Genomic DNA, 20381 nt, shown 5'->3' with positions numbered 1-20381 from the left:
GGTGCAGTCATGCGCAATGACTCAAGTACAAGTCGAGTCAATACTCATATTGCCGCATTCCGAGCCGAGTCCTTTTTCCTAGTTTCAGGAATATGACTCGAATTAAGGCAAGTCAAGAAATCCTATTCGAGTCATTAGAGCCATGCTAGCTGGTAACTGATTACTAGGGCAAGTTTTTGTTGCAGTTAAATCCTCGAAAGTTGCATTTATTTATTTATTTTTGACAAAAGTTGAAAAAGTTGCACTAAAAGACCCCATTTTGCTCGGTTGACTAAAAAAAGGTCAATTTAGCGGCTCAGCTCCTGAAATACTCGTACTTCGGTGCTGATTTACAATGTTTCAGTCGAATTTGGCCGTGTATTTCACCAAAACCGAAAATACTTTGATGAAAAATCGAAAAAGTTGCAAAGAGTTGCACTATAAGATTCCTTCAAACAGCTTAAAACAGCATTCTACATATCTTACGAGTATTTAGGAAGCTGCCGGAAGCTGTAAAAAAAGTTTCAAAAGTTGCAAAACCTTGCCCTACTAATTACTGCCGGGGACCTGACGATATATAATGATGGATTGTCTCGTAACCGTCGAACGTTTATCAAATTATCATGTTCAATGAGATAGTATTTGTATATCACTCAAATTCTCAAAAAGCAGTGACGTATTCAAGCGATCAATTTACATATACTGCCAAATATTTCCAGTGAAACGTTGGTTGCATGAAAAATCGAAAAAACCATTCATGAAAAATCGAAAAAGTTGCATGAAAAAATGGACAAAAGTTGCAAAGAGTTGCACAATAAGATTAGATAAGCAGCCTGAAACAGCATTCTACATAACTTCCGAGTATTTAGGAAGCTGGCGGAAGCTGTAAAAAAGTTGCAAAAGTGTCAAAAACTCGTCCTAGTAATTAAATGACAGTTAGGAAAAAAAATGTATATCAATAATTGTATCTTGATATATGCCGTCACGAAATTACTAAACAATTCTACATTTCCCAATTTTGATATATATATATTGGGAATGGGAACAGGGACTTGCAATCTAATTGGAACATGCTAACAGCCCCATCGGCAATTGGTGGTCAGATAACGTAGTGGTATAAGACACAGCTGCATCATCAATGGGTTCGAGTCCGACCGAGGTCGACTCAGAATTCCTACAAAATGTTGTGGTTTCATCTAGGCTACTAGGCTCACCATCTCATTCGCGTAAGCGGCGTCTTATAAAAAGCCTGGAAGTGAGCCGTGCTACAAGTCGGCACCTACGAAATAAAAACAATCAGGAAAATTGACATGTTGTAAACGACCAATGACCATATAGTAGTCGACAAACACCATGAATACCAAAAACAACAATAGCAACAACAGCAGTCTAGCCATTACAAATTTATTCCGTAAGTTTTACTTAGTCGTATAGAATCAAGGAATCGTCATCTGCGTAGGTCTGCAGCCCGTTTCATTCCATATCATGGACATGTGGCATTCCAAAGAGCTAACACGTTTCCTTTGATCACTGAATTACTATCATCAAAATTCACGATAGAATCGGTGTTGCAACTGCACCCTCCGGATATGAATAAATCTTCGATTTCGTTTCCAGTGAGTGGTCTGTTCCATAGTTGAAATTCTTTCATTTCGCCGTAGAATCCGTGACTCCAATCCGTCGGTTCTCCAGGTGATTTACTGTTTATTTGCTTACCTTGGGCATTACCAAAAATCAATACGCCACCGTTCGGAATATCTTCGCTGAGCGTATAGTGAGATTCAGAATTAAACGAGCCGTTGGTGTAGTACTGTGATACATTTTCTGACATCACAATGCATGCGTAAGTCCATTGTCTGACTTTGATTGTAGAGGCAAAATTATATTGACTATTGCTCCCTTTTTCGATGATAACGGTCATTTTTTCAGCACGAAGAGAGACGAGAAGGGTTTCGCAAATCTTTGATCCTTTCGTGCAGTAGCTCATAACACCGTATGAATCACCTGCACTTATCTCTTCTGGTCGCAACCACACGCATGCTGTAAATGACCTGAACTGAGGCACGCTAGCATTGTATTGAACGTAATCCTTATGAATCTTAGTCGGGAACTTGAAGTGGGAGGATTGACATGCTGAAATATAAGACACATAATCCTTCAGCGATTCTTAGTAAATCAGGAAATAGGTTATCGCCTAATACAGGTTGTGACTATTCGTACGTATATCAACTGAGTGTCATCAACTGACGGAATGGATGTTGAAATGTTTTCACAATTTTCGTGTTTCTTTGTGTATTTGAATACAAATCTTAATAAATCAATAATTCTACATCACGATGTCACGTTGGTGGTGAGAATGGAACTAGATCTTACAATATCTATCATAGGTTATAATGTACCACCATAGTGTCCTATATATTGTCGACACTGGCAAGTCTCACGCCTCAGTGAAATTGTATCACATCACAATTTCCATTAGGCTACAGGCAATTTGACGGTCATTTTTGACCGGTTTGCCGAGCATTAAATTTGGAAAACAGATATCAATCGAAAGCTGACTCTGCACCGATAACGAAAATATAAATGTTGTTCCGCTCGTGGCCCTGGGACTCCCACAATCAGCTTCTAATTCTTTATTGTTATGGAGATTGGCATCGGGACGTAACAATGCTGTCTGGCGAAACGAGAGAGTAGCTCAAGAGAAAAAGAGCCAGGCAGCATTGTTAAGCATTGTTGCGTCCCAATGCCAATCTCCATAACAATGAAAAATTCGAGGCAGATTGTGAGAGTTCCAGGGACACGAGCGGAATACAATTTATATTTTCGTAATCAGTGCAGGGTCAGCTTTCGATTGATACCTGTTTTCCAAATTTTATGCTCGGAAAAACGGTCAAAAATAACCGTCAAATAGCCTGTAGCCAAATGGAAATTGTGACGTGTTACAATTTCACAGAAGCGTGAGATTTGCCTGTATCGACACCATATAGGACACTATGGTATCATAATAGGATTTAAGCAATATCCCGAAACCGGGCACTCTTAAGGCCTCTGCACACTGAGCTCGCGACCCGATAAAACGAGAGAATCGCGCCTGTCTGCGACTGGACCATGCAGACCGGAGTCGCCGGCAACTCGCAACATGCCGTCTGCGACAGGGTTGCGCAACTCCGCGACAAAGTTGAAAATTTTCAACTTTGTCGCGAGTTGCGAGCGACTGGTCAGCAGTTACTGATCGTTAGCTCTATGTCACCGCAATAGTTTGTCCGGGTAATGCGTGTTTTGGCATCTATAATTGTTTCCTCATTGAATTTAGACTGATTTGAGGCCATTTTAAAACTTGAAGCTTAACTGCAAGAGCGCATTCTACTGTAAGCAGTACCGGTACTTGGTATTTACCAAATGCCAACCAACTCCGGCAGTACCGATACCGCGAAACTCTCAATCATTGTATGTCTACAGGTGGATTTATTAGATATATATCTTGTCTGATTCATTCTAACCTGTACAGTGTACATTGGTTGGAAACTGGGTTAAGCAGGTACATATAATCGTGGTATGTCATGGGTTCACTGATGTATATTTCAGATACCGGTACATCTCAGTACACGACGTCTGAAAATCTTTTTGTTGACTAGGTAGCAGCAGTGTAACTCTTGATGTTAGATTTCGTCTATTCTCCTCTTTATAAGACTTCGGTACGAATTGTAGTGGCTAATATTATAAGTCAGAAATGGATTATGCATCATTATGGAGAATGAATCAACCAGGCCTACGGATCAGTTTCCATGCTTGATACCTGAGGGCGAATCGAATATTGAAAAGGAAATAATCCCAGAGTTATATTTGAATATTGTTAAGACTTAATTCATTTACAATAAAATTAAAATGCATTTGAATGTTGTTCTCTATCATATCGAGAAATTAATGTATGAGTGGTTGACAGTTGATGCCGTCACTGAGGCAGTGGAATACAGAAAGGCTTGGTGTCTGTAGCATAATAGGCTACAGCTAGAACTCCAGAAATTTGGATCGGCAACCGGAAATAGCGCCTTTAACTGGGTCACCCAGATTATGCGTTTTCAGCATTGAAATATGATATTGGTTCGTTAATGGAAAAGTGTGTGCATATAAGACGTCATCTTATTCATTGACAAACCCATGTATAACCATCGAAATATTCATTTTGCGATCTATCGGGAGCTGTGCAATGTGTATCCATTGCGAGACTTCGGACAGAACGCGCAAGAGCTGTAGTTGCCGCTTGTGGGCACTGCCGGGACAAGTGTGCATTGCTTCGCGACTTACGACTCGCAACTCGCAACGCGCAACTCGCGATGTTGCGTCGCGAGGTCAGTGTGCAGAGGCCTTTACGTCTAACAAATTATATGTGTTCATTCACTCAGAACCAAGTTCAATCAATTACCGTCGGGTTCGGAAGTTGTAAGTTCGGCTTTGGTATCAGCCGTGGTCAGTTGAGCGTGAGCAGTCGCTTTCAAATCTGGCTGGAACGATACAGCTTCGATATGAATGGAAATTAAAGAATTACGATCATCAATTTCGTTAAAACATAATCTCAATTTCCTGTGTTAATCAGCTTACCTTTCGTAGTTGCATGTTCTTCATTCGTTGCGGTCGTAGAACGTTCTTGGGTGAACGTCGTTTCGGACTTTGACAGTGTCGTGTCATCTTTGATAAGTGAAATAATTAGGGCAGTGGTTCCCAACCTGTGGTACGCGTACCACTAGTGGTACGCGAAGGTCTTCTAGGTGGTACGCGAGTATAGATTCTGTTTGTTTTTGTCGACCGAGGGAGTTATTAGTTCAGGTGAGGTTAATTTTGAGTTTTTTGAAGTCGTCGTCTCACGCTATTCCCCATGCAGCTGCTGATTTTTCCTTATACGTGGGAATGCGAGCAAGGATTTTCATCCCTGATAACTATCAAGTCGAAACGAAACCGACTTGTTGCGCCCATACATGACTTTCGATGCCCTGTAACCAAACGTATACCACGCATCGACCAGCTAGTGGAAAATAAACAAATGCAGCCATCGCATTAAATAAACTGACTTTTGTTGTGTGTTGCTATTTCATTATGTTGTTCTTCTTGTGACTGGTGGTGAAAAAACAATTCCATACATCTCATCAACCCTGGCTGATAATGCCTAGTTCAGGGGTGTCAAACTCAAATTGCATCGCTGGCCGAATCGAAGTCATGAAATCGCTCGCGGGCCGGACCAGTCAACGGAATCCAAAATGTTGTCTCGTATAGATAATACATGGATCGTATGGGTTTCATTCTAGCGAGTCGCAACACCATTATTTGCGAGCAATGAAATTGGTGAAAATACGATATTTGTCCGGTTGAATACAATGGCATTACCAGCGATACAAGTTGACATATTTCAGTGTTCCCTTTGCGTTAGTCAAGGCGTGGCCAACCTGTGGCCGCAGACACGCAATTCAATTAGTATGTGTTGGCGGCCGTCGACATGCAATTGACTCCCGATTTCTTGAAAAATTTTAATTAATCTTGAAATTTTATCCGCGCTGCGCGCGATTCAATTCAACTACATTTTTCGATTTTAATATAGTAGCACCCTTTGCAATCAGAGCCCCACAATACAGATGCGAACATCAATGGAAAATGATGTGCCTCACATGGAAATATCAGCTCGGAATCGTGTGCTCCTCACTATACTAACAATCCTGATCACAGGTCAAGAAATAACAGCTTGCTACAAAGTGACTAATACCAATTGGCTCACCAGAAGATGCAACATAATTTATAACTTGCTTTAAATTTTCGAGAACACCCCTACATGAACTCTATACCAGTGAATCTGATCACATGGGATGAGAAAGGATAAATGTTTGATGGTAATATGTAAAACTACTAATATCTATGACGAAATTCATTGGCGAATCTGATTTTTTTTCGCGCTTCGCGCGACTATGAGCACTTCTTTCCTTAACATTACCAGTGACCACTCGCGTATTTGGTGCGCATAGTAAGCCTACCATTAAATAGATTAGTCCGGAGTTCACCAGAAATGGACATGAACATTGAACACTTTAACCTGGTTATTTGGCGTCCGGCTCGTTCATTACGACTATGCCCCGGAATGCGGTCGCAGGCCACACGAGTAGTCGAAATGCGGCCGTGAATGGCAAAAAGGTTGGCCACCCCTGCTTTAGTCATAATCTGGCGTTAACCCTGCGTAGGCGTAACGCGGACGTTGTAATTTGGCTTATTACTGTGGATGTGATGGATGATATAATCTTTTTTCAATGTACTCAGAATTGCTATGCGGGCCGGATAAAATCGTCTGGCGGGCCGTATATGTTTGACATCCCTGACCTAGTTTAATAGAATTTGGTAATACACCTTGCATAGGTCAAATACGTGAGTATGACATCATAAATGGTGGAAACGCGCGTAACTTATATAGCTGGTTCGCGAGAACTGCATAAAACCTCAAAATGGTGCGTGGGTGGAAAAAGGTTGGGAACCACTGAATTAGGGGAATAGTCTACTTGAGCCATATTTTTTCAAATTAGTTATCTAGTCTACTTACCATTTCCGGTCATCGTGGAAGTTGTCGATACGATGTCAGTTGTTGTCGTGGTGTCGGGCATTGATTTTGAATTACTTTGTCCTTCGATAACAGTAGTGCTAATGGAAACTATTATCCTATCGTTTTGCTCCTGCATGTATTCTTTCAGAGCTTGTTTACCCTCATCGTCTGGAAAGGAGTGAAAAACGTCAAATTACTTCGTATCGTATACTATATGAAAAGCATTGTTTGGCGATACGGCGAGATCAAGATGAGCCGATTATATATAAAGGTGCAAAGACTTTATATGGGTTCGCATGAATTACATTGATTCGTTAAAAGTTCATTACATTTAGGCGTTGGTGTAAAATTATTATCCAATCAATAACGGAACCAAAAACTACACCAATCGGTTAAGGATAGATAAATCATCATGTAACGGTATATTTTTATGAATATTATATGATGTTTCGATTTTTTCGTGATAATATTATTTATCGTAGGATCGCGCTCAATCATTAGGTATATGTATAACCGTTTTCTACGTAGATCATTACTCATGTGAGCTGGTACTTACCCTCTATTTTCAATTGTCAATGTCAATCCACTATGGTGTAACAAATGATTCGTGACGTCATGGCTTAATAAAAACAAGCATGATGTAAATTAGGGCCTTGTTTTAAACATGTATATTTTAAAAGCAACCCTATAGGTAGAATTAGGACTCTCGCGAATATAGATGACTCCGCAGTGAATGATATATTCTTCGGAATGCCTCATTGCAAAACCACGCGCAGTCAGTCGCGATTCCCGGTTGGAAATATCAGGTGATCATATGCTATCCGAACCATTGAAAATGCAGACTCACTGGCGATATCCTGCTGAAAGTAAGAAACAAATTCAGCAAATTGTCATGTGATATTCTTGACATAAAGTATAAGGTAGACAACTATACATAGACAAATTTATTTGACAGCAAATAGTCGGATTGTATATGCTCAAATATACCGACTATAATATACATAGACACCCCTATGTTATACCGATGGATACTGCATATTAGTGACGTGCGGTGGGGGTTCTTGGTTGGCGAGGCAGTGACCGTTTTCGACCGGTCGCTCCTTATAAAGCTAGACACGAATTATCCCCCCCCCCACACACACACACACACACATTTACGGATCCGAAAAAGAAAACATATCAAAGGGCAATATATTCACCTAACTATGATCGCTGGTGAATTAACTAACAAAAGTTCATTTTCCCGAACTACTACCCATTGGATTGAATTTCTTTGTAGTCAACTTCTTTCGCGTCATTTACAGAATGGAGTTTGACGTTTTTTTTTTTTTTTTTTTAGGGGGTATGGTGGAATGGTAATCAAATAAATCCCACTCGACGTTCTAACATTTGCGTCTCCTACAGCTCCCCAATCGCCAATTTTGGTATTTCTGTACCATTGTTTTTCAGAATCGCCTACTGCGGTGCGATATCGCCCACGTCGGAAATCACCGGTTCAGAGTTAGTATTACACCTATATATACCCCAGATGGTGGCTGATTCAGTTAGCGACCGGTTTCTTATCACATACGCGCTCTTCACACGCAACCTACACTATTGAAGGTATAGGTATGCACGGAAAATACTTAACAGATATAACGGTAAGTGAATGTATTTGCACTGAACTAACCTACCCGTTGCAGTCGCAACTACACGATTCATAATACACCGTCGGCTGGCGCAGTCGATTGCGCATTGTATAAATGCGCTGGGATTGTCTAGTTCAGTGTCACCCAAACCTTTTTTGAGCTGTCGCCCCCTTGGCAATGAATAAAGTACCATTGCAACCAACCCGAGGACAAAACGGAAAAATCAACCCGACCCCATAGTGACAGTGTTTCTGTTTGATTTTATTGTCTACCCTGAACGATTGAACTCAAAATTGTTTTACAATGTATTCAGATGTTTCATCATTTTATACCCGGAAACTTTGCAGAATGGGTTGATTAATCCGGAAGGGAATTTCTAATTATTATTATTATTATTATTAATTCAAGGCATTTCAGTGACGCTTATAGCCTTTTTAGGCCTTGTGCACCACGGCATGGATATTGTACATGTACAGTTCGATGACATTTTCTTTTTCAGTATCTTCGACTTTTTTCTAATTGGAATATAGCCTCTAATTAAATTGCCATATCCATGCAATTGTTCGTGATGGAATTAAAATAATAAAATTGGTTATTCTAGAACATCGATGATGTTATATTCATTGAAGTCATCTCAATTTTTTTATACTCATCTTGACGACAGGTGATGCACCGCCCCACTTGCCTCCCCCGACCGCACGTCGCTGCCGCAGCCTATATGTATAATAAATGAAAACATTTATATGACCTACCACGTTTTCGCATTGTTCGGCTGCATTCACTTGCCCTGTAGTATGATCAAAATATACATTTAATATCAATGACGAAAGACATCTTCGAGTTAGCACTTTTCTAAAATGGAACACCTTTGTAGCACATTTACGTTTGGATCGAAAATCTATTTACGACATATCACCCAAAGCATTCTAAAATGGTAATCGCATATAAGTTATATGATATAACTGTCTAAACCAGTGAGTCCCAACCGCTGCTCTCAGAGCCACATGTGGCTCCAAGGTAGCCTTCTTGCGGCTCTGATTGGCCTCTAAATATGCCACAAAAATATGATAGACGAAAGTTGTTGTTTGTCTCTGTGGATAGTTATAGTCAATTTCTGTGTACGAATGCCAAAATAAAGGATATTAGTTATGTTTAAAGCCGTCCAAGGCCGCTTCTGAAAACCTGGAAAATGAATTATTGCAGACTAGCGTCAAACCCATGGATGATTACCCATTAGACAACAATATACCTTGAGTTCTGCTGGTCATAGACTTTTGTATATTGTCTCTATGAAGACAAAATTTCGACACAATTTGACTAACATCAAAATAACGGCTCATAGTCACGTATATATTGCAATAAATCCAAGATTACTCGTATAATCCCACAACAGTATGCTGTAGTAATGATATGCATTTTCAGTTTATTTCCATGGCACTCGCCAATCTGGCTCCATCAATGCTAAAATAACCGATGAGAAGTCTATGTGCAATTGTGCATGCTTTTGAATTAGCTGAATGGTCAGATCCACAAGTAGGCTAGCTACCTTAAAAATTTCGTTATAGGTAACCTACTCGAGTGCTTTTATGCGACATCATACGTGTTCTGAAGTTTGAAACGCAGCTCCGACATATAAAAAGGTACAGAACCGCTGGTCTAAGCTAACACATAAATCAGCTGAATCTCCACACTACATTAAAAATGCCTCGTATTAAATTACTTTATATCAGATGGTGTAAACGTGGGATAATTTGATCGGCTCAGCGAATATGGATAATGCAAATCAAATGGAAGTATTCCTGGATATGACACCATATTCAATCTGGGTATAGAAAGGATCAAAACAGCAAGGATGACAGTTCTATTATAGTGAAGAGCCATTTTCCTCCTCGTCATCTCATCCGTGTAAGCGGTGTCTTATAAAAGCCTAGATGTGGACCGTGCTACAAGTCGGCAGCTATGGAATAAAAATGAAAAAATTGGCCTGGTGTAAATGACCATAGTAGTCGACAAACACCATGAATACCACAAAACAACAACAGTAACAACAACTCATTTTCCATTACTCGCGAAATCATCACAACACAATCCGTGTTCTTGCGATAATCGAAAGATAACCGCGAATTTATCGCCCATGAATATTAGTGAAACTGCGTGCATCATTAGTGCAGATATATGCGATAGAATTTGCTTCAGATTACTATTGCAATCGCGTAGTTTGAATCGTTATAGTCGCTTGCATGTCGATACCGATAATGTTGCCAATAATTATTCGTGGGCTGTAAACCCTCCATAGAAATTTACACCATAGACACACAAACATAACCCGGACCTAAGCTTTACTTACAACTGTAGACCTTTGAAAATAATCCGATGATCAGCTATCACCCGCACAAATTGAGCATTAACAAAGGTATGATAAGACTCCATCGGGAGCAGGAAGATTCTAATTCGTAACCATTATCAAACGACCAGACCCGTAAGCCAAATCAGTCTCACGCTATACTCAAATCTCCATTAGAAGCGACAAATTAGATATTCCTAGAGGGTTTCCTGCTTTGCATAACGCATCAGGTTTAAGTTAAGATAATTGCAATAATTGTTTATTCCGAAATATTGCGATTCGCAACATGAAGATCACGAGCTCACCTCCAATGCAGATTAACAAAGCGACGAATTGATATTTTATCGCTGTCCTGCCGATCATCGCCGACGTACTGTTGAAAATGCGACGCTGCAGAGTTCAAATCGCCAAGTACTTATTTTGTGTTGCATTTACCACCGGAATATTGCACTAAATGACTGCGACGCTTACTGTCCTAAACCTACAATAGAATGTCACAAAGTTTTATCGCAACGTTAGTCGCCTGGATCGCAACATGACGTGACTCGCATGCGCACAGCACTCGTACTTAGTCGACACCTACAGTCGTATTATTCGTAAGTGAGATACGCTGCGCAATTTTAGATATATGAGTGAGTCGGGTGAAACTTCCGCGATACGTGACAATCATAAGCGTTACTGGGCTTTTTGTGGCAGCAACACCAATGGTTTGCGGGTTCGAGTCCGTCCGAGGTCGACTCCAGAATCTCTACCTAAGTGTTGGCGGTAGGGCTATATCTAGGCTACTCGTGGCCTTGTCATCCGTGTAAGCGGTGTCTTTTAAAAAGCCTAGAAGTGGCCCGTGCTACAAGCCGGCAGCTACGGAATAATAAATAAAGAAATTTGGCCAGGTGTAAATGACCAATGACCATACTAGTTGACAAACCAACAAGCAAAACCCACCACCCGTGATAACCAATTAACGTAAATGACACAGGAGATCATCCGGGTGTGATTTCAAATCGTGATGCAAGCAAGGTTGCTGCAATCGGGCTTGTCCATGTACTCACGCAGCGATTTGATTAGCTTTAAATCACTAGACCTCAACTAATTCGCAAAATAATGTAAACTACAATGCCATGTGTGTACAATGTAGATGTACAACAATAACAACTTTTCATGCCATTCAATCAGCAGTTGGTATATGGTTACGCGGAAGCAGATTGGACAAGTGTGATGATCACTGCCGCAATCAACACGCCTGCTTTGTTGACTTGTTGACTTTGGTATCTGTCATTCCTCAATTTCAGAGAATGATACCACATTGGAAGCACTGTAAATGTAACTCCTGGTAATGTGTAGGGCTGTAGGCCTACCCACCACATGCGGTAAATCGTCGATGATTCACATCGTTTCCGGTGTTTGTTATCAATATCTGCATCATTGCCTTTACCAAGGCCTGTCTAACGAATGGCTATTCCGTGGTATTACTGTCCGAGCAAACGGTGTGAAGAGACTCTCAAACTGGATGTTCCGTCACGTATGACAGATTGCTTCCGTCAGGAGTGCAGAATAAGGGTCACATGACATGATCACACAGCAGAAGCGTAGGCTATGTCCTGATTTAAACCTGCTAATATTAGTTTACATCAGTGGTTCTCAAACTTTTTTTAGAGACGCCCCCGTTTATGATAGTGAAAGATTTCGCTCCCAATTATTGCCTTATAACCAACTGCAACCAGAATACTGGTAATCCCTACAGACCGTATGAAGGCATGAAAGGTTATGGCTGTTGAAGAGTGAATTCTCAAATATGAAATTCGGACTACACACAGATCAGTAACTATGATATAGAGGTAAATGGCGCAGAACGTTACAAATTTTTTCGGTAGAGCTCAGCTTCGCGCCCCCTTCAGAGGCATTCACGCCCACCAAGGGGCCCCGCCCCCAGTTTGAAAACCACTGGTTTAGATCATATGGTTACGGCTCTACGGCTATGCCTGAGTGATTCGATTGCACGTTACGCGACCAGTCTACGAATACCAGTCAATAGGACGTCACAGAATGATGTTAAAATTTTAAGATATGTAGCCTACCTTCTATACAATCATATAGAAACTAGTGCAACTATCATCACACTAAAATAAATTTGGGATTCCTGACCATACCTATTTCATAGTAATTTTTGAAAACGTGTCTGGTGGAGGACTAATTCACAGAAATATCAATTCTACGAAAATACGTATCCTTCTGCTAAACGTTTCGGATTCTGTGATACATTCAGATGACGTTGCAAGGCAATATCGTTAGGAAGACAGTATCGAAAGTACAATTTTCGTAAATAAAATAACGGAGGGAAATCCGTTTCCACGTTTTTGCACTCCAATTGATACCGATGCTTGGAACCAGTTATATCAGTTTGTCACGAGATTAAATATTTTCATTTGTGGCACTGTTGATGATAAGAATAGCTCCGCGGGCCGCACTTTGCCCAGGTCTGGTCCAACGCCAAGGGTGGTATTCATAACGGATGATTCTCACTTCCACAACATCTTTTCTGACTTACGCTTACGCGGTAACACCTTATCCTTGCAGGTAAATATCGACATCATGAATGTATAAATCAAAAGCAACATATAAAGCGAGAAACACCATGATAAAATTTACGAATTGAACTATAAACCCACACCATTTTATTTTTAATGTAAGATCCTCTGTAGTTTGCGCAAGTTGTCCAACGCTTCACGTTTAACAGGCAATGATAGTCGACCTATACTTGTATACGCTGCCGCCGGAATCGCCGAACACCATATTGTATTGTATCGTATTATTCGGCACACCACAGTGGAGCTTATCGCCTTTCTAGGTCTTGTGCTCCACGACATGAATTTCATAAAGTTCATTGGTCTTTGCTTTTTCGTCTTGTTGGGAACGTCTTTTTCATTCTCTCTCGCAGTCATCTTCATTGGCTCTCGCTCCCATGCCTCCCCATCGTGGTCTCTGCTGCCGACTTCTAGCACGGCTCACTTTCAGCCTGGGCTTTTCAATGAACCACCATAGTAGTGAGGTCAGCGATGAGGAGCCCAGATAAACCTCCGACACGTAGACGTTGGTCAGAACCGGGATTCGAACCAGCGCCATTGGTGTCACACAGTGTTTAACCAACTGCGCCACTCGCTTCCCTCAAACATCTTATTATTAACTCCAAGTTCACAACATATGTTTCCGTCGCAGATTTTAGAAACAACTTCTTTACTATTTGCGGCATGGCCTCGTTTCTTCCTGGTCCACGGAAGGGAGATCTGTAAAGCGAACATTGTTCAACGAGTTCGTGATAATGAAAAGTTACGAAACAAGGTATTTCAATCAAATGCACGGCAATGGGGAAACATACTGAATGTAATTCACCAAATACATGATGAGGCCAGTGCTGTTTAACCAGTGGGATGGCACATACGGAAGATAATCAAATTCAGGGCAAAGGACAAGCGTGGTGCGATTGAGTGCGGATGAAATTGCCATTATTTCTCCCTTTTCTGAATTGAAATAATTAAAATAAACTTAATAGGAGTACAGTGAATCGGTAAATTTTGTCGTTTCGAAGCAATTCTGACATCTTGTTGGTAGCTGTGGTTTTAAAATTCACATGTGTGGAACGCTTCCGATGGGTTTATATTGCAAAGTTGGAGAGAATGTTTCCGCCCGAGAGAAATACGTCACAGCCGAAAGAAAGAGAAGTAATGGAATCGGGATCAGGTGTTCGGAAATCTCCACCGTGTACGAACAGGACACGTGATAGCAGTCAATACAAGTATTGACATTTGGTATATTTGGGTGCCAAATATCGGAATTTTGACACATATTCATATTGGTTGGCGCCTTAATTTTGCGTTTATCACTTTGGCACTTTCGACTTTCTTCAACTATCAAAATTAGCACGTAAATAATAAACACATTAGATCTGTAGCAAGTGTTGTTTACTCGTGTACCTAAGAAGTATTTGAGATTGTTTATAGTAAAATTACAGTAAGCAAATAGGTGTCTTACGTCCGATGAATCCTTAACTTGCATTACATCGAATTATTACGTCGCTGCGCAGTTTATCTGCTGTATCAGCGACCTCGCATGGTCTCACGACCCACAGTTTGTGCACCACTGATATATTTTGAGTTTGATGCGAGGAATATTTTTGATTGTTGCTACGGTTGGTGTTCGAACAACATTACATCACAATATACCATTAATGTCATTACTTTATTTATTTTACTAGTAAATAGGTCCTATCACGATTAATGTATATTTTAATTATGTATAGGCCTGGCAGGAATATATGTAGGTGGAAACCCGTTTTATTCATATAAGGTCCGAAGTCTGATGATGTATAGCTACGTCATGATGCTCATCGTCGGAAATAGTTATTGATTCAGCAGCTTACAAAAGTGCGTGGTTATTTAGTCTAGTTATTGTAATAATACCGTGATCATGGTTTCTCAAACACGCCCACGTGCAACCTACGAGGTTTCCGATTATGGCCCGCGATATGAGGATTACTTCCCGTGTAAATGTAAACGATATAGATGACATCATTTCCATTTTCATGATGCTGTGAGTGATGGTATAAGGATTCCTCCTTGTAGTCAGTTACAGATGAGATCCATTTTCACCGGAATGGTAGCCAATACAAACACGTAGCCAATCATGTATTTTTGAATCCAAAAGAAAATTTTTACGTTATGCGATATATAGTTATGAGAATATCTGTGTGAGAATTTCATGTCATTTATGAATAATCGCTGTATTATAACATTTAGGCACCCTAGAAACAGATTTACATACCTTTTGTCCTCCCTGCTACTACCGTAACTCTCACTTTCAATTTTGATTGCTTTAAAAGCCTTGCAACTTATGGTTATCTTCCGCCTTTCACATGCTAGTATCGTTTTGGCTGCAAATGAGACGTTCTCCAAGCGTGATTTGAATTTACAGTAACTTATAAAAATAAAAAGAAGTGATGTGGACATGAGCCATCACAGACGCAATACCATAGGTATGCGCCTGAGTGTACTCATAGGAGATATGTAGGCCTACATACGGAGTAGATGCTTGACTCCATGGAAGACTGAGTTCAGAATATTTCACCAATGAAAACAACATAGTTTGATAGCCCTCTGCAAATCAAAATTATAAATGTACCAAATGTATGTATATCAGTCATCACCAGGCCGTGTTATTTTTGGCATATGCCAAAACTGCCAAAAATAACTTATTTTTGGCATTTTTCAATTTTTATTTTTGGCAGTTTTGGCATCGTCCTCTAAATACATAGTTTCAGCCTCGAATTAGTCACAAAAACGTTTTATTTGGGCTAGTTTGTCAAATGACCAAAATGTGCAGCATCCACGTATAATCAGTGCCAACAAACAATAAGTAGAAGAAAAAATCTAACGATTTCATAGGATAATAATATCAAACGAAACCACAAAGTGTGCAGTATCCACCGGAATCGGTGCCAATAAGCAAAAAAGAGAAACGCATAACAAACACGCTCAACAGCTGAGTGTTACAGCTGTTGAATAGACTTAAATCGTTTGCACTGTAACAGTGCTTCCAAACTCAGGTCAGCTAAGTTTGTCCTAAATTCATTTCTCGCCAAGCGAATATGGGAAATATCGGCTTCAACAGTAGCCGTTGAGGGAAAGAATGTCCACAAAAGGTTTTCAGAGCTTCAAAATCTTTGGAGGGCCGAACCGGCTTCCATGCATCATGAAAAGAGATCACTTCGCCAGAGCCATCTATCTCATCGTGGAAAGAATTTTCTTCCCGATCCTTTTCCAGGAGTTTCCTGTGTTGTCTCTCAACACATTCTATTTAGTAGCCCGACTATCATTTCTCCTTCACTCTACCGATATATTTTCGGAGGACTTTTGTCACTACAGGGGGCTTTAACATTACCAACTCGCATGCAAGAGTCCAGGGAAGGTTAGCTTGTTTAGGAACATTGACCCAACATTACCAACTCGCATGCAAGAGTCCAGGGAAGGTTAGCTTGTTTAGGAACATTGACCCAACAAGAACAAGACTGTCTGGCAAAACGAGACTATCCAGCTCAGAAATAGCCAGACAGTTTGTTGCGTCACAATGTTCAACTCGATCACAATGCAAAAATCGTGGCTGATTTTTGGGGTTTCAGTTCCATGAGCAGAATATAATTTATATTTTAATAATGAGTACTGCGACAGCTTCTCATTGATACCCGTTTTATTAAATTTAGTGCTCGACAAGCCGATCAAAAATGGTCGTAAAATTGCCTCTGAACAAATGGAAAGTATGAAATAAACCAAATGCAGTCAGCCGTTCAATCTCGCTCTGCCCACACGATTTAGGACACCATGCTTTCACCCCTAATCGGTGGGCTGGACCCAGATTAAGAAACCTGCCTTTCACAAACGCTCTTCTCGCTTGTAACGCGGTCCTGTTAACACAACACCATGAACGAAATACACTATTTGGCAGGCCGTGTTATTTTTGGCATATGCCAAAATTGCTTAGTTTTGGCATTTTCAATTTTTTATTTTTGGCAGTTTTGGTATCTGGCTCCTGAAATGCCAAAAATAACACGGCCTGGTCATCACGCATAATATCTTTGCAATAAATATGAATTACATAGCAAAATCATATAGTTTAAAAAAATACCATTCACTTTTATACGAGGGTATTCTTCCATGAATTCAAATAGAAATATTTTAGGATTAAGAGTGGCGCGGCTAGTCTTATCTTACGGTCGCAGAAGCTTCAACCACGGACTCTACTATACTTTATTTTACTACACAACTTCTTGGTAAATTTGTTTACCGTAGGAAATAAATAGACCTATTACACCATAATTACCCGAACGAAAAACTATCACAAGATAATTACCGCTTCCCATTGGCTTTGACTTCAAAGCCAGGTCATTTTTAGCTGCGGTGGTACGAATACCTTTCGAACAGAAGAAAAGATATGATAATAGCCATCAGTATAGTGAATGGATGAAGAGGCATAGTTCGTGGAGTAATGTCGCAAATGTGATAGCACCCACGATGCTATATTTCTACGTTGGTTTATTAGTTGCATGATAAACAAATAAATTTGAAATGAAACTTGAAACCCAAACGAAGAAAGAATGTTCCATTAAATACTTTGAGATTTTTTTTCGAAATCGATTGAAATATTTTACTAGACAAATACATATCTATATGTGTCACAAATGGAAGTAGACCCCATTATTGTTTCCATTTTCAGCATTTCAGATATTTTACCGTAGTCATTTGGAAATCGCTTATTATTTCCTCTGTATATCATTTATTAATCTACAATTTTTCAATTCTGCTTGATGAGTGTGTCAGTAGGTTGTCGAATATGCTACTGATACACTTCGCGTAGAACTTAGAACAAGGGTCTAACACACGCGGCCCGCGATAACATTTTGTGCCGCTCGCGTCGGCATTTCAGATTTTCGAGTTTTCGACAATATTTAACTGTCACATATCTTTTTTTTAGCTTTTATGACTTGACATTCACTCCAAACAGACGTCAAACCTTAAACTACTCATCAAACCTCAATATCACAACACTAATATATCAAAAGGTCGTAGCGGTCGTTGCCTAGGATATAGCGGATTTCGCTCTAAGCCGGTTGGTATGTCAACCATTGGCATTCTGTTGCCTCCTTGATGTATAGTTACTAGTTAGTTACATCGTGGGTCTCTCTATCCATGTTACTATCGCCAATTGAAGAATACGAGTAACAATGTGGTACGCTCCACAGTTGTAGCACCAATGGTTTGTCAGGTGATTGACATTTCCATACTATGACACATAAATTTTATATTAAGTTGTAATTTATCTGTTCCAATATTCGAAGGTTAATCTAACGCAGATTTATTATGAAATCGGCAAGTGTATTTTTTTCGTTCCGGGCGTGAATATTACGATAGTATATAACATTTTCACGATGTGTGTGGAATGTAAGTCTATACAGGACCCCTCAAATAAGACCGACTTGGAAATACATTTGATACCCCTAATATTGATGCTGCGGCCCGCGGCGTCATCAAAAACCAGCAAATTGGCCCGCGAGCACGTTTGAGTCCGCTGACTTGGAATATGTTGCCTTCGTATCATGGTTGGTAAAGATACATATATATTACAGTAATTAGGTGGAATAGCACCTGACTGGGTAGCTTCAATATTTTCCTTTTCCGAAAGTATTTTCAAGTCACTCATAATAGTTTGGAGAAATGATGCGTCCTGAAAATTTGAGTAAGCTCGATCAAAATGAAATAAGGCCAATTTAAATCTCGTTCTTTCGGGGAGAACCCAACCTCATTGAGACATATTCTGCACATTATAAAATGGAAGTCAGTCGCTATAATACGAAATCGATAGCGAGAAGTATCAAGCAGAAATAAATTCTCTTTACTTCTGGGAAAATATCGACTGGTCATCGACCATGGTCAGCGTTTTGAGTTATGTTGTTGGTAAGCATAAAGCGACGAATTCAACTAAGAGCTTTTGTGTGTAAAGGAATAATGACGAAGTGACGAATTCAATAACACTACCATGCAACGTTCTTCCTTGTCGAAAACATTGGGGATAATACGTCATATCCATCATACACTTACGGCACAATTCCCAGCAGTAGTCCAACGGCCATTATTGAAGTTTCTGGTGCAAAATTGACCTGAAATGGAGCTTCGTCGTAAGTGCCTCTCTAGCAGTGATCAATGCTAGTCAGCCCTCAAGATCCTTGGCCACAATCTGACATTATCGACCTCGCCCACGTTACACATGCAGCATTTGTTTTTTGTCACTTCGTTTTATGTTATCCTTTCCCAAATCCAGTGTGAATGCCTCTTATTTACATGCTATAGCCACAGTGGGTGTCTGATTAAAAGACCGCTCCAAGTCGTTTCGTCACCCTCCTATATCTTCGTTCTATGGTATTATAATGGTGCATTGATTTGATAAAAGTTTTAATAAATGGTGATGATGATGAAGAATCCGGGAGCAGTGTGTAAGGGTCTCAAACGGATATCCAACTTTCACCCGTTAATAACTGACGGTAACCGTGTGATGGCATTTATAGTGATACTGATAAATCACACTATCCAAATTTTTTATCACTTCCAATGTGGCACCGAAGGTTCTGGTGCAGATTGATTTGACCCTACGAAGCGAAATGTAATCCTAGCGCACACCAGAAAGCAATGTAGATTGAAGTAAATCTCAAGGAAAGAGCTTATACACTTTATCAACCTACTAACCGTGAGAACACTAACGCTAATGTACAAGACTTTGGGAGTCATACATATTTCCTGATTTATAAAAACAACAATCAACAACAATCTACACATCTAACGATACTCCAACAGGCCTAATACTAGACAGTGCTGATGAAAAAAATGAACTGCGCACCAACACAGTGTTAAACCATTAAAATGAGTTCCACAAAAAATCATCATATTGAATATTTGTTGTGTAGTACGTATATCAGTGTATAGGAGTATATATAGTATTAGTTGCAGTGACGTGCGGGGAGGTTAATGGTAGGTGAGTCACCGTTCCATTTAGAGTTAGATTAGGAAGTACTCATATGGTTAGCTGATTCAGTTGGCGTCTTTTTTATCACATTAGCACTCTTCAGACCTGCCATACGCGAGAAGTTATATTACATATATACAGTTGACATAGATGGAAATAACATAGCAGCTACATCAGTATAAGGGAATGCATTCTCTCTGCACTGCATGGTGTATATACCACCTGTCCGATTCATACTACGGCATCGCTTTTGGAAGTCAATAGCGCCTTCTTTCACCAGGTCTTCGTGATGTAA

At 40.1% G+C, this 20381-nt stretch overlaps 1 protein-coding gene and 1 long non-coding RNA gene across 2 annotated transcripts in view; one reads left to right on the top strand and one right to left on the bottom strand.

Annotated features, from left to right (window-relative positions):
• The window catches only part of LOC145436620 (uncharacterized), a 251531-nt gene that overhangs the window by 71743 nt on the left and 159407 nt on the right, over positions 1-20381 (top strand). The window lies entirely within an intron of this gene.
• On the bottom strand, positions 1368-11083 carry LOC145435658 (neuronal pentraxin-1-like). The gene is made up of 7 exons (XM_080312950.1): positions 10831-11083; positions 8934-8968; positions 7401-7413; positions 6554-6721; positions 4579-4665; positions 4403-4495; positions 1368-2112 (listed from the first exon to the last, which is right to left on the bottom strand). Exons 1-7 carry the CDS (start codon positions 10886-10888, stop codon positions 1463-1465), a joined length of 1104 nt encoding a protein of 367 aa, XP_080169076.1. The 5' UTR covers positions 10889-11083; the 3' UTR covers positions 1368-1462.

This window comes from Botryllus schlosseri, chromosome 3, assembly GCF_051294905.1.
Source record: "Botryllus schlosseri isolate E-star chromosome 3, Bs_hap1, whole genome shotgun sequence".
NCBI lineage: Eukaryota > Metazoa > Chordata > Ascidiacea > Stolidobranchia > Styelidae > Botryllus > Botryllus schlosseri.
This window is presented reverse-complemented; position numbering and strand designations above follow the sequence as displayed.

Bases quoted from the DNA above. Each gene is read 5' to 3' on its own strand.
- LOC145435658 (XM_080312950.1), bottom strand. From the start codon at position 10,888: ATGATCGGCAGGACAGCGATAAAATATCAATTCGTCGCTTTGTTAATC. The intron at 8,969-10,830 runs GTGAGCTCGTGA...ATCATACTACAG, and splicing joins TTTGTTAATCTGCATTGGAG to GGCAAGTGAATGCAGCCGAA. The intron at 4,496-4,578 runs GTAAGCTGATTA...TTCATATCGAAG, and splicing joins AGAACATGCAACTACGAAAG to CTGTATCGTTCCAGCCAGAT.